Here is a 22,504-nt window from a genome sequence, read left to right on the forward strand (position 1 = left end):
CCCACACCCGCTGCTTTGCCTCTTTCACGGCAGAGGCTGCAGCCCTTCGGGCCCTTCGGTACCTTGCAACTGCCTCCGGAGTCCCCTGGGATAACATATCCCAGAAAGACTCCTTCTTCAGTCGGACGGCTTCCCTGACCACCGGTGTCCACCACGGTGTTCGTGGGTTGCCGCCCCTTGAGGCACCTAAGACCCTAAGACCACAGCTCCCCGCCACAGCTTCAGCAATGGAAACTTTGAACATTGTCCACTCGGGTTCAATGCCCCCAGCCTCCACAGGGATGCACGAAAAGCTCCGCCGGAGGTGTGAGTTGAAAGTCTGTCGGACAGGGGCCTCCTCCAGACGTTCCCAGTTCACCCGCACTACCCGTTTGGGTTTACCAGGTCTGTCCAGAGTCTTCCCCCACCCTCTGACCCAACTCACCACCAGATGGTGATCAGTTGACAGCTCTGCCCCTCTCTTCACCCGAGTGTCCAAAACATACGGCCTCAGATCAGATGAAACGATTTTATAATCGATCATTGACCTTTGGCCTAGGGTGCTCTGGTACCAAGTACACTTATGAGCATCCCTATGTTCGAACATGGTGTTCGTTATAGACAATCCATGACTAGCACAGAAGTCCAACAACAAACAACCACTCTGGTTTAGATCAGAGAGGCCGTTCCTCCCAATCACGCCTCTCCATGTGTCTCCATCATTGCCCACGTGCGCGTTGAAGTCCCCCAGCAGAACTATGGAGTCCCCTACTGGAGCCCCATACAGGACTCCATTCAAGGTCTCCAAGAAGGCCGAATACTCCGAGCTCTTGTTTGGTGCATACGCACAAACAACAGTCAGAGTTTTCCCCCCCACAACCCGCAGGCGTAGGGAGGCGACCCTCTCGTCCACCGGGGTAAACTCCAACGTAGCGGCGTTCAGCCGGGGGCTTGTGAGTATCCCCACACCCGCCCGGCGCCTCACACCCTGGGCAACTCCGGAGAAGAAAAGAGTCCAACCCCTATCCAGGAGTATGGTTCCAGAACCGAGACTGTGCGTAGAGGTAAGCCCCACCAGATCCAACTGGTAGCGCTCCACCTCCCGCACAAGTTCCGGTTCCTTCCCCCACAGAGAGGTGACGTTCCACGTCCCCAGAGCCAGCGTCTGCTGCCCGGGTCTGGTCCGTCGAGGCCCCTGACCTTCACTGCCACCCATGTGGCAGCGCACCCGACCCCAGCGGTTCCTCCCACAGGTGGTGGGCCCATGGGTTGGAGAGAGAGGTGCCACGTAGCTTTTTCGGGCTGTGCCCGGCCGGGCTCCGTGGCAAACCCGGCCACCAGGCGCTCGCTGACGGGCCCTCCATCTGGGCCTGGCTCCAGACGGGGGCCCCGGGCTTCCTCCGGGCAGGGTCACATCATCTCTACCTCGTTTTTTCATAGGGTTTTTGAACCATTCTTTGTCTGGCCCCTCACCTGAGACCACTTTGCCTTGGGAGACCCTACCAGGAGCACAAAGCTCCAGACAACACAGCCCTCAGGTTCATAGGGACACACAAACCTCTCCACCACGATAAGGTGATGGTTCCCGGAGAAGTTTCTCTGATTCCAGCTTATTAAATATGAATATTTTCTAGTTTCTTCTTTCCTCCTGCCTTAGTTGCAGCCCTAAAACTGAATATCTTTGAGTTTTGGACAAAACAAGACATTTGAGGACGTCATCTTGGGCTTTGGGAAACACTGATCCACAATTTTCACCATGTTTTGACATTTTATAGATCAAACAACTAATCGATTAATCGAGAAAATAATCAACGGATTAATCGACTATGAAAATAATCGTTAGTTGCAGCACTCACTCCACTAATGTTACATAGGTTAGCATACAGGTAACGTTAACGTTACCATCATGTAGGCTACAGTACACCCAGAACAACAACTAAAGGAAAAGGAAAGTTAACCTTTACACTACAAGAACATCAATGGTATCTCATACCAACATTAACTGCAGACGCAGCAGAACGGAAGATGGCTAGCAGTTAGCAAATGCCTTCACATGGCCCATGATCACATGAACACACAAGCAACAAGAGCCAAAACATTAACCGACGACAACAACCCGCATGTTAAAAAAAAGCAGTAAAGACTTACCTTGTTGAAGTAAAGCAGTGGTCCTCCTTGGCCTCACATTGGAGAGTAAATCCTTCACAGTTTGTCCAACTCGGATAGAAACACTCCCTTCGAGGTGCGTTTGATTCCTTGCAGGTAATCTGACAGTCTGCAGCTGTGGCAAGACACCGACAATGCATTAAGTCAAAACATTGATTTAATTATAGATGTCTAAAATTAAATTTGAGATGGTCAAGTGAAATCTATTAAATGTTTAAAGGGCTTGCCATGCAGCAGCTGTAAACTCTGTAATTACCTCCACCAAGCCATCCTGCACAAACACGATCCAACTGGTGAAAAGAACTTGCTCATGAAGTGCTAGCCCAAAAGTAGCAACAAAGGTGTACAGCTCTTACATCCAGGTGCAACAAACAGGACAAACAGAGCTCAAATACCTTAAATAGACCGCCCAATTTCAAAGGGTGCGTTTGTTTTTTCCACCAGTAGAGTACAGTATGCCATGTGTGAGTGTAGAGGTGCTCACAGGCTTTTTGCAGCTATTCTATAAAAAGTAGGAGAAATAGCAGCAGTTACAGTCGTGCTGTGACTCAAATGTCTGAAAGAAATTAAGAAGTGGAGGAAAGTGTTTTCCAACATATAATAACAGGTCTTTTGTCACAGCAGACATTTTGATGCAAAGCTGGAAATACAAAGATGAGGTGTTACTAATAACACCATGATGGCTCTGTTCTATTTAAGTGTTCCAGTAAGCCATGACAGTGTGATATTGTGCCAGTATGCACAATACTGTATATGATTATATTATTTACACCTGTGCTTTCCCTTTGTTATTTGTTAAAAAAAAGAAAAAAAAAAAAAAAAAAAAAAAAGGCCACAGGCCTCAAAGGATGCAGGCTCACTTGAAGTGGGTTGTGTTCATTTTAATAATAACCATTTTCAAGGGAAATATTAAAAACTATTTATTGTGTTTCTATCATGATAGAGCAAGATACTAGCTTTGTATCAAATGTAGCTCAGTTGGAAAAGTGGGTCACCCTGACTCGCTTCAGGTCTGCAGCTTCACCTGTCCAGAGAATAAGCTTAACCTTCTATGTGTCAGAGACATTTCCTTGAACCACTTCCTCAATGACTGCACACAGCTTATTTTGCAACGTGCACAAATATAACTTTAACTGCTAATATTCTACAAACGCATAATTAGCTTTGGACAGAAGCAAGTGCCAAGTGAATGTAATGGAACTGTATGTAAATATCCACTTAATGTATATAAATAATTATGTTGATTGCATGTGAAGGTTGGAGAGAGCTGGAGAGGACACTAGTATCTGGCCCTATAGCGGCAGGTAATAGAAAAGTGTGATACAGATTAAAGTATGTAGAACAGAGGATGTACTGTAGCTTCATCACTTTGTTTCACACCAACAGCAAACAGAAGCTGTCTGATGAGGCTTACAGCTGTACTGTACTTCTGTAACGAAACCCTGTGGGAGGTGAGTTTAATTTGTTCAGTTGTCTGTTTGCCCAAAAGCACATTCAATGTCTTAGACACTTCTGATTAGATTTTGAAACATGGTGCATGCAAACAGGAAATGTTTTCTACAAAACGTAAAGCTATGTAGTGGAGCGATGAACAGGAAGTGTTTTCCTTTATCCTCTTTCCATTGTGTGCAGCAGGGAGGAGCAGCTTCATTATTCATAAGTTAAATGTTGTTGTGCACCCTAATGGTCAATCAGGAGGTTTGAACATGGTTCAAAATACTGTGCTGTGTATGTACACGAATGTTGAGTCTGTTAGAAGTTCGACAGGTGCCAATGACAGAACAGCCAGAGCGTGTAGGTGCATGCCCCATCAAAAGTGAAACACCTGCTAATGACAGTGTTAGAAAACAGGCTAATGTTAGCCCCATTAACATAGTGGAGTAGAGCTAAAAACACACCAGGGCAGACCCAGATTGTCCACTGACACACACACACTCAACCTCGTAAACACACACACACACACACACACACACACACACACACACACACACACACACACACAGAGTCTCTTTCACATTTACAGGTAACACGCTGCCAGTCTTCAGTGTGACCTGTCTGTAACAGAGCTAAACAGGGAACGCTATCCCGTCTGAAACTGTGATTGTTCTCTCTTGAGTTTAAAATAATAGTGTTCATGGTTCTCAATATGTTTGGCAGATCAAGGACACCCTACATGGTTACAGTAAACATGCAGACTGCCACATATGATGCTGCACAACAGCTCCCCCTTGAAACTTACAAACAAACTTACAAACTAACAAAACAGTAAGATTTTTCATTTCAGAAGTAACAAAAGGAAATGCACAGTTAAATATCCTTCTTGGGTCAGTCAGTGCAATTTTGAAATTGTCATGTCACGGTTGTGAGATGCATTATTCCTTCTGTGACACTAATATTATTAATTACTGACTGGTTTCAGTTTCATACTCTGAAAACTTGTCTACTGTAAGTATTGTACTTCACGGATATCTATAAACAATGCAAAAATAGACCCGGGCAATATAACTTTCATTTAATCAAATGATCCTTGTGGAAGTTAAAGTTTCAAGTCCTGAATTACACAAAGCTAAAGAGTGAAATTATTTTTCCATAATGCTTTAGAGGAGCCTTCCTCTAATTTCGCCAGTGGCTGAACAACTGAAGAATTTTAAAAGATTCAGACAAGCCCTGCAAGCAAATCAGTATATAAATAGACATAAGAGGAATAATAACTGGATCCTGGCTAGTGAAGGCAGTATGTCTCCTCTCTCCATGACCTGCTGCATACCTAAAGCTCTTTTAGGCTGATGAAGATATAAAATATCTTTTTTTGATTTGAATGTTGTAGTATGGGAACTGCAGAGGTAATGCAAAAATGATGTGGATAAAGAAGTCAATCACTGACTATTAGATGCTTTACCATGAAAAGAGAGTTATAAGCTAAAGCCAGCCCTTACAGCTTTAATGAACCTTTAAAAACCAATTGCATTACCACCTAATGTTACTACTCCAAAGTGTGTCTCATACCATTTATGAATGAATGCCATTCAACCTGTTCATCAGGCTTAAATTAGGCATGAATGTTTTTTGATGTTTAATATTCAGAACTATTACAACCACAACATCATGTCATACTGACACAGATAAAAAAATCTTTGGACAGATCTTTCAGGCTGAAAAGTGAGAACATTTTCTCACGAAACTCTATCAGCAAACTTTTTCTTCTAACATTGCAGTGGCTGCGCAAGCGTCAGACACAATAAAGGTACACTAAAAGTCCCATGTGTGTGTGGTGTGTGTGTGTGTTTGTGCATTTGCATTGTGTGTGCACATTTGCGTCCTCAAGTGCGTCAGTGCCGTCAGGTTCTGCGCCATCAGCAGGCTCCTCCCATTGTGTCCAGGCCCCTCCCCCTTCCTGTGTGTCAGTATAAAACATTGGTCCCCTCTCTGCTCACTCACTCGCAGCCCGAACACTGGAGGAGCAAAGCTCAGCATCTTCTCACTCAGCATCCTCTAGTCCACGCCAACAACTGCAGGTAAGAATACAAAACTGATTCTGGGATTTGTGTTGTTAGTTGTTTCCAGATTTTCTATCGCAAGATGACATGTTGTGAGAGTTTTTTTTTTTTTTTTTTTTTAAATCATTTCACTTTTTTTATGTTTTATGTTTCACAACACAGAAACAGAAATTGTAAATTTAATCTGAAAAGTTGAGAGAAATATGTGTAATTTTTTTTAATTAGTTTTTTGACATTTACTTAAACATTTTTCACTATTATATATTTTTTTACCTTTCACGGTACATTTTTTCGCCCAGTTTCTTTAGTCCACTGAGCTTTTCTCTAGAATCTAATGTACCGTAGATATATGAGACACCACTGACAATTGTTGAAGTATGTTAAGGACAGTACATTTCAAATATGTAATAATGAATGAGTGAATAATGAAAGATGGCCGATTTCAAACAGTTAGGATTATTAAAATGTTTAAGGGGAATGTATAGACATCAGATTATGACAGTGGAATTTTGTTTCTTCTCTTAAGTTTCGCCTGAAGACAAAATCTTGTGTGTATATATAATATTAGTATACATCATATTTACTGTGCATGTTAGGTAGTTATTATTGCAGCAAGTATCATAGGCAGGATTCTGCTGATTAATAAAAGTAGAATAAAAAAGTGCAAATTAGTGCCTATAAAAGGTTAAATATTCATCTCTGTGCAATTACTGACCATTGCATGTTTTAAATTTTAAAAAAGAGACGTTCCCCTTTCATTTTTTTCCATTTTTATTTTTTCTGAGGAGAGGGCTTTCACACACATTACAGTACCACATCATTACCAGCCCACTGAATAATGAATTAGTGACAATGACCAGCTGCTAACAGGAATTATATTAGCATCAAGAGAATGGCTGTTTATACCACCACTGTGTCAATTTAAACACAGTTATTTAAATGGATTGTTTGTATTGAGTTACAGTGATAGAATTACACAGATATCATTTGTAGATATCATTAAGAGAGGGGGAGGGAGCAGTTGAGTAAAGAGCCTGAGTAACAGTAAACAAATGTATCAACAGAGATCCACGGGGAGCACTGTGCTGTAATAGAAACATTGAGGCAGTCAGAGAGAGTGGGTTTTGAATTGTTGAAGATTGAAAGCCTCAGAGCGACTGCTGTTGTTGGTTTGATCTAATCTGATGATTTGCTCTGGAAGAATGTCCTGGCATAAAGCATCATTCTTCATTATTAATATGCTGCTTTGCCGGGCTCTAAGATAAATACGGTGTTGGAAAATTAGCAAATCAGTCTGACAAAGGTAATATAGCCGTTTGTGTAGTTTTTTTTTTTTATTTTTCACTGAACTGCTCTTTTGTAGAAAATATAATGTAAAATCTACAGTCGATGTTGATCATCTAAGCACATGGACGACATGAGATTATGAGGGCTGCAAAAAAAAAAAATCATTTCAAAATTATCATTGAAAATTTGTGTTTTGGGCCCTCTATATAAGCAAGAGAATAAAGGAAATGATTAATAAAAAAAACATGCTGTCATGTTAACATTGACTCTCATGTGAACCTTGTTTAAAAAAAACAAAAACAACAGCACATAGAGCAAAATGAAGATTTAGAGATAATTGGTGTATTTCCTTTGGAATTCTGCCATTGCTGACAGTGTACATTCATCACAATTACGCCACACACCAACTCTGCTGTGTGTGTGTAAAATACAAAATTGTTTGGCCACTCTGTGACAGAGTGAGGGAGTGTATAAGAAAGACCAAATGATGTTTGCCAGCGGAACCATCAAAGGTTAATCCCCCCCACACCACTGTGCGTTAACGATTTATTGCTGCTTCCTGCAAATCCCACATTGCCTGTGATTTTCCCCCTCAGAAACACATATTTAACGAGCTGAAGGGAGACAATAAAAGAGAGCAGCGAGAGACAGTAAATAGCGAGTGATCAATTTGGAAAATTAGAACTTTAGGTTTGGTGGATTTCTTTTAACTTTTTTATATTTTTCGCCCCCCCCCCCCTCTCTCTCTCTCTCACTCTCGCTCTCTCTCTGCAGTCATGAATGTAGGGATCTGTGTGTGTGTTGTCCTGGCTGCTTTGTCCAGTGGTTCCCTGAGTTTGCCCTCACAGTTCATGGTAAGACACAAGCAGACAAACACCGCACGCACGCACGCACGCACGCACGCACGCACGCACACACACACACACACACACACACACACACACACACACACACAAAACTCGAAGTGTCCTGAAACAGTCCACTTTCCTCTTATTCTTAATTAAAGATATAATACACTTAAATCCTTGACAAACTAATTTCAGTTTTAGATTTTAGATCTATTCCTAGTCTCTTTTCTTGATTCGTTCTCGTTCTGTATGGTCACAGAGAGCTGAGGGTGAGGCTCCCGTGTCAGACAGTCTGCTGCCTCCCCCCTCCCCCCACCACACACGGCAGGCCCGCTCGGCTCCAGTGCTCCCCTCAGGGCACCTAGCCAACTACAACCAACCCCAGGAGGACGAAGACGCTCGGAACAGCCTGAGCCAGCTACTGGCCAGACTCATCTCCAGTAAAAGTGAGCGGTCGCACGTACAGCATGAGATGCATAGAAAGTTTAATAGGAGCTAAAGTCTTTCCCTTTAGTCATTTCACCTCATTACACACAGAACATTCCTCTCGTCTTATTTTGCTCCTGGTCTTGTTATTTCTATCTTCCCAACATCCATCCATGTGCAATCTTCCGTCACTCATGCTGAGTCTTCGTCCCACCATCTGGCATTTCCTGCCTCCCTCTAGCTCGCTCTCTCTCCTCCCTCCATCTTTCCATACCTCCTTGTTGTTTCCTTCTCCTCCTCCACTCCTCTCCCTGCCTCCTGACCTCCCTCTCTGCTCTCTCTGTCACCGTGTGTCTCTGTTTCTCTTTCAAGTCAACTCTGTGTGACTGGGAGACCTGCTGAGCTCACTGGTCTTAGTGAAACACACAAACACAGTAGTAGAAACACAACAAGTCAGCATGATTTACTCACAACCTCAGTTAGAGTTTTCCATTACACGGTACAGTGGTATAGGTAGAAAAATGTGCACTGCAATCATGTTTGTGCCGAGCAGAATGTCATCTTCCTGTCTTCATCACATCATCATTGGGCTGAAGTGTGTATCTGTCTCCTCCAGGCTCTCCCTACCACACCAGGTCCTCCGTCAGCAGCAGAGCTAGCGGTCTAGCCCCCGGCCACAGGATAAAGGACAGAGATTACCTCGGCTGGATGGACTTTGGTCGACGCAGCGCAGAGGAGTATGAATACACCTCCTAAAGGCATGGCTTGCTTTCGCCAAAACCTAAATTACAACCCCCCATCACCGCCTATTAAAGCCCCTAAAAATAATGAGCCCTTTTCACACTGCACTAACTGTAACCAAGAGCTGACTTGACTGTATTCTAGAATGAGTTTAGCATCATAATATAAGAAGAGAGAAGGAAAATATTTCAAAGGGCATACCCTGCAATCTGTGGACGCTGAATCTCCATGCTCAAGTTAAGAGCACTTTCCAAAACGCTCCCCGAACACTATGTCAAAATTGTATATACTGTATATGCACAAATGTTGAATGAAAATATTCTATATGTTGTTGTCAGGAAATTCTGTGAAAAAAATAAAAACCAACCACTCAAACAGGAGAAAACACACAGTGCAGCAGCGTGACTCATTGATAGGTTTTTATAGTTTTTGGCCAACAATGGAGGTCTATGGTTGGAGGTTGGAGTTTGGTATTGGTGTTTTCATAGGATTTGTTGACAATAAGAAAAATATAGAATAGCTTTTACAACAGCTCAGTAGACTGGCTCTTTGGGTCTCTGGGGTTTGACTTTAAACATCAGTATCAGAAAGGAGTTTATTGCCACAGAAGTGACCCTGTGGAATTTGCCTTGGTGATTGGTGCATGCATCCACAAACAAACATATTAAACATTACTAAGAATAAACAATAAATACAGAAACAGAGACAAATATATACAAAACAGCTGTTTAAGTAGTTGTATGGTAAAAGACTATCACATGGAACTTGTTCCTTTAGATATCAATTCAAGCCACTTTTCACCCAAAGTATTGTTAACGGGTCTCATTTAGTTGACAGTTCAGAATGTATCAAAGGCCTTATATTGGAATTTAACGAGCCACTTAGGTGTCTTTGGAAAATTGGACCAAAAGTGGAATTTAAGTCTGGAGCTTTGATTTGTACCTTAATGCAGCCCAGAGCTTCAATTCACTTCAACTTTACACAAGTGCACCAGAAAAAAGTGTGACACATTACATTACTTTAGGCCTACCTGTATGGAGTCAGTAAGGTTGTCTCTAAATTGGAAGAAAAGGGGCTTAAACAGCACCAACCCTGCCTGCTGAAGGTAACCCTGGGCTAAAAATGTGCAGTGTGAAAAGCACAAGATACATCTCAGAAAGCACAAGGTGTTGTCTACTGTATATATAAGATCATTGGGAGGATCCCTATTATTGCATAATGGACCTCAGTGGAGGAAATCGTAATAAAAAGTACTGTAGATATGAACAGAAGAGTGTTTTGTTTTTAATGAAAGATTATGTATGTATGCACTCTTGAAGGTTAAGTCTCTGTGATGAATAATATGTTTCTACCAACTTTCAGATTCAATCAAATTCAAAATAAAGCTCCATTTTTCAAGCACAGTTGGTGGCCTTTCATCAAGCCTCTGCCTGCCATGTCTGTCTATTGGTTTCCTTCCACACAGCATTGGGCGTAACTCACCAGGGCTTCCTGGACTACATGAAAGCCAGGACATTATCATTAGTGTCTACTGTTTACATAAATCAGGCTTTCCTAGGATTAGCACTTGGAATAATGAGCTAGGTTTCTGAACAGGGTATTAAATTAATATAATCCTGTCTTAGAAGTGGCTCTGAATCACATCTTAAATTTTAATTATTTCCGTTATATAAGTTAAAAAAATATTGAACAGAAGCTGCTGTAAAGAGCAGCTGTCCTCATGGGAAATGAAACTAAGTTTTAATACAAAACAGAAAGTGAGGGAACACCTGCATCAGATTTAAATCCAATGCTAAAGAGGAGCAAAGACCCAAATGTTCAAAGTGAGGGCTTCTCTGCCACACAGCTGAACATAAAGCTGCTGCACCCCCTTTGTAGAAAAAATGTAATAAAATCAAGCTTTTAGTTTTGCGAAAACAACAGAAAATAGATGATCATGTATCAGATGTAAATTTGTTTGTAACACAGATATGAAGCAGTATAAGTGTATGTGTATATCATTTTTGATTATGGTTTTATTTGTTCAAAGTAAAGCAAAGACAGATCTTGATGTATCAATTGTTCTGGCTGGGGATTGATGTACTATATTGATTTATGAATAAAACTCAACTGCCTTCAAACACACGTCTTGCTGCATATTTTTCCACACAGAACACACACATTCCAGGTTTCTCTTCACCTCTTAAACTTACCTGCTATGATGACCACTCTATAGCCACCAAGCTTGTTATAAATTAGTCCACTTCCAACATCCACTGAGTCTAAAATCTGACTGGTTTACAGACAGGAGATTATCTGTTCTCTCAAGCTCACACACTAATTGCTGCACAAAACGCACACAAGAAACAGAGCACAGAATTTAGGGTTGTAGGAAGTACTCAGATCCTTTACTTAAGTAAAAGCACTAATACCACCCTGTGAAAATCCACTCCACTACAAGTAGAAGTCCTGCATTCAAAAAAACTCACTTAAAGTGCTCATATAATGCTCATTTTCAGGTTCATAATTGTATTTAGAGGTTATATCAGAATAGGTTTACATGGTTTAATTTTCAAAAAACACCATATTTTTGTTGTACTGCACACTGCTGCAGCTCCTCTTTTCACCCTGTGTGTTGAGCTCTCTGTTTTAGCTACAGAGTGAGACATCTCACTTCTATTCCGTCTTTGTTGGGAGTCGCACATGCGCAGTAATTAGGTAAGGACTATTAGCCAGTCAGAAGCAGAGTATGAGGGCGTGCTACGCTAGCAGCTAGGTGGGCCGAGCTTTTTCACTTTGTAAACCTATTACATGCACATAAAAGATATATAGCACAATAAAGGAAAGGGAAAAAGCCAAAAAGCATAATATGAGCACTTTAAAGTGGCTATTTGTAACTTTCAGTTTGTGTTGATTCTAGCGGCCCCTTTGGACAAAAGCGGTAGTGTTTTTACCACACCTGCTGTTGTAAAGGTCTTTTCTTTACGGTGCTGTATTACCCACTGTAGATTACCAAGTTAGTGTTACCGGGATATAGTCGCTCAGACAGAAAATCATTAATTTGCAATAAGAGAATAAGTTATAGATGCATCGTAGCATTTCAAGTGTTGCATACTGTAACTTAGCCTACTTTGGATGTATTGTGAGCTAAACCGGGTATCACAGTCACTGTGTCACGAGCCAAATCATTAAGAGATTGTTGTAGCAACCAACGTAATAATAACTTTGATTTATATAGCGCATTTCATGAAACCCCACAGGGGGACAAGGAAAAGAAAGAAAATAGTAGGCCAACACAAACACAAACACGGACTAAAAGGAATAAAATGTCCATGCTAAATGGAAGGGGGACGTAATTTAATGTTGGCTACTGGCGTACAACCACATCACGCAATCCAAAGTTATTTTATGAATGAAAGAGACATATTACATACCTGAGGGCCAATTTGGGACGTTTTTTAAACATTTACAATTGTCTCCAGCAGTTAAAAGCCCAACCGAAGTTGACTTGCGTTATCGCCCGTCGTCTTTCACTTTCCCTTTTAGCTTTTAGTTGTTCTTCGTTTAATTTCCTTCTTTTCTGTAATTGCCCTGCCCCAGCATCAGCCACTACAACAGATAACTAATACAATTACATTAAAATACAATAAGGCCCATATAAAGAAATCTCCTGCTTCCTTTTACTGGATACACTAACACATGCTTTTCTGGTGTTACAAAGAAATCTGTGGCCTTTCAGAATGTGTTACTGTAGCGCCATCTACCTGCCGCAAATCATTCTGTGACTTTGAGGGAAAAATCGGACCCGGCCAGAGGCCTTACTAAAAACTATATAAAAATAGAGTTATTTTCACTGTTAGTCTCGTTTGCTGTTACAGGTCATTTAAGACCATAGTATGAATAATGACCTTCAGAAACATTAAAAAGTTACATATAGTCACTTTAAGTATGTCAGTATTATCAGCAAAGTGTACAAAAAGTAAAAGTATTGACTGTGCATTAAAATGTTCTCTGCCAGTGTTTTCCTATTACAGTATATATGATGTTTTTGGATTAATATTATTAATGTTATTGTTTATTTTGCATTTTACTGCTGTAGATGCTTAAGGTTGTGCTCATTTTAAATCATTTACATACTGTTGGGTAGTTTAATTTACAGCAATGCATCATATTCTATAAAATCATTATATTTGCAGCGTCGCTGTCCTGTGAGAACCATAAAAAAAGCCAAAAAGCCAATGAGGTCAGAAAAACAGTCGGTTTCAGCTTTGTGACGATGCTTTTTCCAGCTGATCCAAGAGGTTTTTAAAAGACTTAGCTTAAGAAGTAGGAGATTTTTTTCAACACATAAAGGAACACCTAATCAGTTTATCACACACATTCAAATTCAAAATGACTACATTCGGAGACACGTGGTTTTCACAGGACAGGAGGCTCATTAAAATGTGTAATCTAAAAAGTAACTGGTAACTATAGTTGTCAGTATTTGCCTCTGGGTTGTAGTGGAGTGGAAGTATAAAGTTGCATGAAATGAAAATACTCAAGTTAAGTACAAGTACCTTACATTTTGTACAGTACTTAAGTAAATGTACTTAGTTGCATTACACCACTCAGAGTCACAAGAAGGTGTACCGATTTCTGAAAAATACTTTTCACGCTTTATATATATATATTGTATGTAAGATAGGTTTCAACAGACAGACAAACAAGGTCGGTGTGTGTCTAACACATAACGTAGACACCCACACACAATATACAGCTCGAAGAATGACATCTGAAACACACAATAGTCATGTTTACCGTCTGTCTGCCGGTGAGTGAAGCTCTTATACAAGAGCTCATGTGGCTCATATTTACTCTGCTGCTGTTATAGCACACGAACAAAGAAAGGACAGTTGCAAATTCCCACTATGTCACTGTCACACTGACCGTTTCGGTTAGTTTCAGATAGGTCAGTCCACAAAGACACACAGTAAAGACCAATATCTTATGACCAATTTGATACCCAGCTGATCACAAAATAAATTCCCAAAACATGACTATTACAGAGCTTTGGTATACTGGACATTTACATCAGGTAGAGATCATGATGAAAGATCAGACATAGAACTTAGAGTAAGACAAAGAGAAGTGAGGGGTATATGCTGCAATTACATTTGGAGTGTTGTTTGACTCATTATTATGCCTTTATGTTTAAATTAAGTATGTCTAATCTATTCTGTTGTTGCATGAAGACAAACTGCACCTGAGGTACACACAGGAACACTGTGACCTTTATTTATTTATTTATTTATTTATTTATTTTTATATATATATATATATATATATATATATATATATATATATATATATATATATATATATATATATATAAAAAAAAAGCACCTTCATTGCATGATCACAATACCTTGCTTTTCACTGCACCCATATGGACACAGAGAAAAGTACACTTATGTCAGACATTTAATTTTGCTAACCAAAGAAATACAAATAAGGGTTATATTTTTGATGGATCTGTTTATTTCTTCATTTTAAATATAATTGATTGCCATCATCCACTCTCTCTTGTGGTCCAGTAAGAAATGAAAAGTGACACGCACACATTCACACATGGAGCCATGTGTCATACATACTGGGAAATACCTTCAACTTGTTAAAAAACAGGTAGATGACATGAACAAAATCATATTAGTGGTATAAAATTCACAACAGCTTTTAAAATGCATTACTAATTACCATTCACCCTAAACCAAGCCATAGTGTTAGAAAGTGCTAGAAGCCACGAGTCCCTGTTTGTAGAACATCTAATACAACTGATCTGGATCCAGGAGCAGCCTTTTTAATTTGATTGAGACATTTACAGCATTTGTAAATACACACAAAAATTCTAACATTAGGGAAAACATTTGTTTGTTGAAATAAGCAAAAAAAAAAACTATAGCAGCTTTCAGTTATCTATGGGCAAAGACATAAAAATGTTCTCCACATGTGATTTGTGTCTCGTGAAATTAAGGAAGATAAAAAAACAAACAAAAAATAAACAGGTTCAGCTCCTTGTTTGCCTTTCAGTTCTTAAAATCAGGGACTACATGACGGAGCTTAAAAGCGCAACGGAAATATTTAAGGTAGACATACATATAACCATTTATTCCAGAACAAACTATGTATTGCTTTTACCTGACTCTGTATTAGACATTTGCAGTCACCAGATGAATTCAAATTAAGATGAATAATGGATTATTTTGTATCCCTCCTTGTTGGCATTTGGAGACATAAAATGTACATGTACATACATCCTTACATAATACAACACTCATACATATATTTACATGATAGTAAGAGTCCTGCAAACCAACAACTGGTGCTTAAAACTGTACAAACTCAAACATTTAATGGAATGACATGGAAACAACATTAAGTGCATTTAAAGTGAGAAAGAGAGAAAATCATTTACAGCATCTCTATGGTGCTATTATATGTGATCGACGAACATTTGGCACTAACTGTTTTCAGCATGGCTACACTGGTCTGTTCTTCCTAACAACACAACAGTAATGGTTTGATTGACTGGAACTGGCTGGTTCAGTTGGGTAAGAGTTAGGTCTGTAATTTTAGCCTGACTAAAAACACAAAATAATGTGAACCCTTCTCAGAAATACATTCAATGGTGAGGACTTAAAAAACAGGGTCACCACATTAAAATGGTTCTGAACGGTCATTTGGCTGGTGTGTTTACAATGGCTGCCTGGCAACGTTATTGTGGTAATAAATGTTCGTATACATATAATGCTCGTGTGACCCATAATGTGAAATTGAATCTTGAACTGTGTGCAGATTAAACAGACAGTGGTCAAAGAAAGAAAGTATAGTTACACCAGGAAGTGTCCACATTGTGTGTGGACATTTAGAGGTGGCATTGATTTATAAACGGCGTCATTATGGCTTAGAAGCAGAGGTGAGTTTTGCACCAATTTGTCCATGGGATTAAAAAAATAAAATAATTAAGTGGATGGTTTAACTGTCTTTACTCTGTTCTGAACAAGCCAGTTCACATGTGAGCTACTGTCCAAAGCAGGACTATTAGTAAGCACGAGTCCTGCTGTTAGAGATAGTTTGGAAAAGTAAAAAGTATAAGTAGTTACAGACTGGTAGTCCTGCTGTAGTTCTTGTGCATTCAGCCTTTTTAGCAGTTCTATTACACACTTCACTTGAATTTACTCATGGTAACATGCATTTAACTGACCTATAATGTTTTATTTATTATAAAGCTCAGAGCTGATTTGTGAGAAGGAGGATACCATGTTAATCAGAGGGAGGGTCTTCAGGACAATAAAACCAAGCCCACTTCATTAGAACTTATCTCTTAAAAGATAGTCTGAAACTAAAACTAACATCCACAAACAACACTATCATGAAATGTTGGCATGACTACACACACACACACTTCAGCTACAAGTCATGCGGAACGGTTGTCATGCACTTTAAATGTGCCTTACTGTTAACTTCTTCACATAATATTTGAAGAAACTATATTCATTCTAAAAAAAAAAAAAAAAAACTTTTACTCAAGTTCAACTGTGTCTTTAACCTTTGGATTAGAAATGTCTTTATGCACGATACATTTCATTGACAGAACACAGAATAACTGGTGTTGTCACTCTGACGGAACGCTCAACACTGCAGACAACATCCATCTGTACAGAGCTACACAGTCTTTGGTCACTAATATATAACTAAGAATTAACATTTCCTTTTAAGTACCTCAGTTAAGTGTCAAAAGATGCTTAAAAAAGCTGCTAACGGCTAAATATATGTGCATTTGTGTGATTGAATAAATATTATCAGTGTTCATTTTATATGATTTTTAACATTGGTCCTGGCGCCACATTTGAGTCTACTTTGGTCCATGTTTTGGTATTAATGAAGGTTGCAGTTGCGTTATTCAAGTACAGTTCTAATGTTTGCACATTTAAATGGTGGGCTCTAGATGTTGTTTTTTTAAATTGCGGGCAAAATTATAAATATTCCTGTTCTCTATGTAGTGGCAACCTACCACTTGTGTCTAAAGGAGATACAGATGTGTATGAGGGCTTTGTCTTTGTGTCTGTCAGTGGAAACGTCCCATGGCCTCAGCAGCCTTCACTCTCACCACAGGATCTGGATCTTGGAGCAGCATCACTAAACCTGAGGATGAACACACAAACACAGTCAATACCAGAAGACAAACATAATTATTTTTCATTTAAATAAAGAAAAGGTTGTGCTGTGAATCACCTTTAGTGATGGTGCCCATGTTGAGGTGGGAGAAATGCTCCTCTGGAAGATTCCCCAGCAGAAATCCTACACACACACACACACACACACACACACACACACACACACACACACACACACACACACACACACACACACACACACACACACACACACACACACACACACACACACACACACACACACACACACACACACACACACACACACACACACACACACACACACACACACACACACACACACACACTCTAGAGGTTTTAGACACTAATGTTCACGGCGTGGAGCAAAGTTAGAGTGTGTTGCAGTCATACCTATAAACATGGCGGCTCCTGCTCTGACTTCAGCCCAGTGGCTCTTGAAGAACTGGATGACTGAGATGTGATAGAAGTTCAGCATGCCTGGAAAGTCCTGAATCTATGAACCACAAAACACGCGCTTATCAAACCTAACCTTCTTTTATGTAGTTCAACAATATCATCTATTCTGACTTTGCAAATAATCTGTGTGGTTGACCCTAAAATACACTTTGTGTTGAAACCAGAAAATGTACTAACTAGTTTTGATTCTTTTGTCCAGATTTCCATAGCATTGTTTCTCAATTGTTTAGGAAAATGGCAATAGAAAACCTGCATCTAAATCCAACACCCTTCACAAAGAACCATCTGAATACATTTCGTACTTTAGAAGAAGTTGCAGAATGCCTCTTATTCAGCCATGCTTATGCTTGACTGTGTGTGACTCACCAGGTACTTGGTGAGGTCATTGATGAACTCTCCGTAGTGCAAGCTCTTGTCATCGAGGAGGTGGTTCTGAAACATGGCTGTGATCTGCTCCGATCCCACCACAGGAGCACACACTCGCATTGAATACTTGCACGCCTAGACAGATGGAAAAAAAAGATTTTAAGATTTATTTATTTAAGAAATAATGTGTTTTAAGTTTGTGTGTGTGTGGATGCTCCTTTTGCTCCATTTCCTACTGTACCTTGACCACCTGTGGGTTTGGGTCAACCAGGTGTAACAGCAGACTGACCAGAACATTGTGGATCTGGTCTTTGAACACTGGCTCTCCTGAGCCAAACTTGGACAGGTTCCCCATCAGATGGATGGAAGCACAGCGGATCTCATCATTCTCCTGGATGAGCACAGAGCCAAAAGGTGCCGTTAGTGTTATATGTGTCTGTATGTGTTTTAAAAACAACTCCATCTTCTCACAAGGCTGAACAGAGCTACAGAACACTAACAGACATCAGCTCTGGAATAATTAAAAGACACTAAATCCTGTAGGTTGCATTCAGGGTCAACGCTGAAATCGCTAAATAAGTTTGGATATTTCTGATTATTCTGAGAGTTTTCATACAATATATAACATCATACATACGATATGCTAAAAGATCTAAGGGAAACTTACACTTTCCAAGAATGGTTTAATCTTCATGAAGATATAGACCACTAATAAGTGGACGTTCTTCTTGTCCAGATAAAGGAGAACTTTGGAAAGACCTGACATGGCTTCAAGGGCAATCAGCTTACCTGCAGAAAGACCAGAGGCCAGAAATGAACAATAGCATTTTCTACTAACAACCAATACGGGATGAGAAATGTTGTTAGATAAACATGAGTGATGTGGTGAATGAAATGAAAAACCTAAACCACTAGACTTTAAGCTTTAAGAATTACTGCGATCAATCATGAAAGCCAGACTACAGATTACAGTAACTTTACTTTTTTCAACGTAATGGAAAAATGACTCCGCTGTCAAATTACCTGGATCGTCTTTCTCCTCCATGCCTGAACTCATGGCTGCCAGCAGCTCCTTGGCATATTTATTCACCTGGTGGGAGACAAAAGTGATAGTTAGAAAGAGGAAGAGATGGAAAGGTTTGTAGCAAGGATTCCACAAAAATGGCATCTGTCAGTGACAGCTAGTTTCCATTTGGTAGCACCGAATCTGTGCTTTTGTGTGTGTGTGTGTGTGTGTGTGTGTGTGTTGGTTGTACCTTTTCAGGTGATCCCACGGCTATATTGCCTAGCCCCCGCACAGCCAACATGCGGACAGCGCAACAGGGATCTGATATCCTCTCCATCATGTTGTTCATTAGCACATCTATCAACATCAGCTCCGTCACCACATGATGGTTTAAGAGCTGGACTCAGTAAATGAGAGAGAAACAAAATACATCAGGTTATTTATGTTCTCTGTGTATCTGCTGGTCAATAAAAGCTGAGCTGAGAGATATATATATATATATATATATATATATATATATATATATATATATATATATATATATATATATATATATATATATATATATATACACACACACACATTATAATTGTGTATCACCTCAGAAAAGAAAGCAGTGACGGTGATTCTCTGGCTTTCGTAGATGTTGTTCAAGGACGGACACAGACACTCCACAATGGCGGGCAACCTGGGACCAGCATGCTTAGCCATGGCCCTTTAGACAGGACAAACATACCCAGATTTACACAGTCTACAAGTTTACTGGACAGTACCAGCATTTATCTGGTGTAGGTACAGCGATCTCAGACTGAACCCACCCAGGGTTAGTGTGTGTACGCACCTTGCCAGTAGTGTAATTCCAGTAACGTGTGTATTCAGTTCCTTCATTGCATCCCAGGCTTTATCTTCATCCAGTCTTTTCATCACCTCATCTAACTGGGCCCGTGCTAACAAGATTCGCAGAGCTTCAGCTGCTACCCTATAAAACATTACACCAAATTGTTAGCCAACACAGATACACCTGAAATTAAATGTTTATTTAGCAAACCCATTTAGATTTCATTAGCTTTAAAGAAACAAAAGATGCCCACCCTGCTACATGGACAACGGCAGTGTGTTTAGTGTTGTTGTCCTTCGGTGCCGAGACCCCGACACTTGCTCCCAGTCTGACAGTGAGACAGGAGAAGAGCTGAGGAAACAGACTGACTGCCGGCTCCTGACTCTGGCCATTTAATAACAGTTCTTTCAGACCACATGTCATCTGGAAACAAAGAACAGATGGACACACGTTAACAAGTTAGAATCATTCTCTTCTGCAGTTTCTGTTTGGTGTGGAGCTGCTGCTGCCCAGTGCAGATACTAGCTGGAGAAGAGTGCTGTGTCGCTTCTATTTTAGTGAATCCAGCTGTCTTAACTGGCCATGTAAGCGCCATCCAAAGATTTTTGTGCTTTAAGTCCATTTTCTTCCATTTTATGAGTGTACCTACAGTGACTGTGTAGTGGGCCCTTAGCACTATCAAAATGCAGGTGACCTACTCCCAATACTATCCATGAACACATAATGTGTAAGAACAGACATACTGTAGGACTAAAGCTGCTGCTCTGCAGACATTGTATATGTTAGGATAATGGCTAATGATCAGTATTAAAATTACCAAATTCAACAACAGTACCTTGCCAGAGGACATACAACTGACCTTACAACCATTAATGGCATTGCTTTCTTTTTTTGTGATTAACAAATTAAAATATTTTTAAAACACACAAAACATACAATTTGCAACATGAACACCCCCCACCCAGACAAAAATCAAGAAAAGATGACACAGTAACTACAACATTCAAGACCATACAACAAAATAATAACAAAAGACAATAAACCAAATAAAGTTACGTATAAATGACAACACCATAAGCCCGTCATACACGTCTCTCCCCAGCACAAGCTTCTTAGGAGCCCTCCAGAAAGCTTAAGTACCTTCCTCATTTTCCTGTGTAGACATCCAATCTGGCAAACTGTATGAAATATTTTCAAACGCAGCCACCCTAGCCATCTCACAAGCCCACTTGTGTATTGAAGGCACGCCTTCATTCCTCCATCCTAAAAGAAATCTGTTTGGTTACCATTAAACTAGTTTGGACCCAGCATCTTATGTGCTTATCTATCCTGTTTAGGATTGACCCATCTCAGAGAACAAATAATCTTGGGGCTGAATGGAACCCGGGTCCCTGCAATCCGACATAGGTTATAAACATAATTATATCCGCTAATACACCATAAAAGTTTGGCACGGAAAAATGCAATTGTCTCTGTGAGTCAGTTGCTGAGGCTCAAACCATCATGATGCACAGAAGGCGAGACGCATGGATCCATCTCCCCAGGAACAAACGCAGTGTCGGGTGGGCAAACTCGTGCGTAATTGATCCCGTGGATGATGTATAAGTAAGCAACAAAGATTTAGAAAATGAACCCGACCCAGGCCCACCAAAACATTGGGCCGAATGCAGCAGCTTTACAGCTCTGTTTGGATGTAATAAACAGAATGTGAAAAAGTGGTCGGGGACTTAGCATATACGTTTTAACCAGTTATTTTAATGATTTGCTTTATTATTATTGTTATTTAAAACATTGTTAATTTGTCTTAATTCTGATAATATTTCTGTTATTGTATTTGTTTCATTCATTGTATTAGTGTGAATTGTGTAAGTTGAAATAAAAGCAATCATATCATATATCAGAATCTAAAACTCAGTGACATGTCTGTGAGTGTTTGTGACTTACAGCCAGTGGCTGATTGGTGGCCACCTTTGTTGTCCCTCCTCTGATCATTGACTCCCTCTGGTCTACGTAGGGCGCCATGATGAGAAGCTTCTCCATCACCATCTCAATGATCTGATTGGCTACGATGGCGTCTGCGCCTAAGGCCATCCACATCTCACTGGTCCAGCTGGATAGAGAGGCAGAACATGTTAATGTTTAAGTGTTTTTTTCCATTGAAAAAAACAAACTCTTTGCTCTAAGAGTTGTGAGAAATAAAGATAATCCAAAGAATTAGGCGATCCAATTTAATGAGTGAAACATTTTGTGGCCATGCTGATGTAATTTATACAATTATAAGTTTTGTATATATACCTGTCATAAGGAAGTGGTTGGTTAACTAGTGTATTGATAACAGTCTGTAGATGCTGAGAAGCCAGGATTAGTACCGTCTGTCCCACTGCCACTCTCACCTAAACACAGGTACAACGAAACAGGGAGCAGATCATTATTGCAAAATACACCATAAAGGGTGACTCAAGTCTGTGATTCTTGGTTATTTAAAACATAAAAGGAATAACAAAAACAAACTATTGAATACTAAATATCTATGCTGAATACTGTCATACTGATGTCTGTTCGTACCTGCTCCTCTGTGATGCTCTGCATACGCACATGTAGCACCTCCAGCATCTCTGGGACCTGACATACAAACAAGCACTGTGTTTGGTATTCCAGTACAGCAGATGTGTGTTTATAATAATTGAATTAATCAGCAGTTGCAACAAAGGGCTGTG

General features: G+C 40.0%; 2 protein-coding genes across 5 annotated transcripts in view; one reads left to right on the forward strand and one right to left on the reverse strand.

Annotated features, from left to right (window-relative positions):
* Positions 1 to 5,562: 5,562 nt before the first annotated feature.
* On the forward strand, positions 5,563 to 11,064 carry ccka (cholecystokinin a). 2 transcript variants are annotated; one of them, XM_031278321.2, is made up of 4 exons: positions 5,563 to 5,660; positions 7,704 to 7,783; positions 8,037 to 8,223; positions 8,820 to 11,064. In XM_031278321.2, the coding sequence occupies exons 2-4, from the start codon at positions 7,706 to 7,708 to the stop codon at positions 8,957 to 8,959; spliced, it is 405 nt and encodes a 134-aa protein (XP_031134181.1). In that variant the 5' UTR covers positions 5,563 to 5,660; positions 7,704 to 7,705; the 3' UTR covers positions 8,960 to 11,064. The 2 variants fall into 2 exon arrangements, with proteins under 2 accessions (XP_031134181.1, XP_035862414.1); XM_036006521.1 differs by having other exon boundaries at positions 5,618 to 5,641; positions 7,699 to 7,783.
* Positions 11,065 to 14,423: 3,359 nt separating this feature from the next.
* The window catches only part of mroh1 (maestro heat-like repeat family member 1), a 32,729-nt gene continuing 24,648 nt past the window's right edge, over positions 14,424 to 22,504 (reverse strand). For all 3 annotated transcript variants that reach the window (XM_036006520.1, XM_036006519.1, XM_031278319.2), the window contains 14 exons: positions 22,353 to 22,409; positions 22,083 to 22,180; positions 21,732 to 21,897; positions 20,041 to 20,210; positions 19,791 to 19,928; positions 19,550 to 19,664; positions 19,200 to 19,346; positions 18,967 to 19,033; positions 18,611 to 18,732; positions 18,185 to 18,334; positions 17,944 to 18,078; positions 17,512 to 17,614; positions 17,198 to 17,263; positions 14,424 to 17,107 (listed from right to left, as the gene is read on the reverse strand). In XM_036006520.1, the coding sequence (XP_035862413.1) occupies positions 17,031 to 17,107; positions 17,198 to 17,263; positions 17,512 to 17,614; positions 17,944 to 18,078; positions 18,185 to 18,334; positions 18,611 to 18,732; positions 18,967 to 19,033; positions 19,200 to 19,346; positions 19,550 to 19,664; positions 19,791 to 19,928; positions 20,041 to 20,210; positions 21,732 to 21,897; positions 22,083 to 22,180; positions 22,353 to 22,409 (1,611 nt within the window). In that variant the 3' untranslated portion in view covers positions 14,424 to 17,030. The remainder of the gene's footprint in view (positions 17,108 to 17,197; positions 17,264 to 17,511; positions 17,615 to 17,943; positions 18,079 to 18,184; positions 18,335 to 18,610; positions 18,733 to 18,966; positions 19,034 to 19,199; positions 19,347 to 19,549; positions 19,665 to 19,790; positions 19,929 to 20,040; positions 20,211 to 21,731; positions 21,898 to 22,082; positions 22,181 to 22,352; positions 22,410 to 22,504) is intronic.

Source organism: Sander lucioperca, chromosome 10 (assembly GCF_008315115.2).
Source record: "Sander lucioperca isolate FBNREF2018 chromosome 10, SLUC_FBN_1.2, whole genome shotgun sequence".
Lineage (NCBI taxonomy): Eukaryota > Metazoa > Chordata > Actinopteri > Perciformes > Percidae > Sander > Sander lucioperca.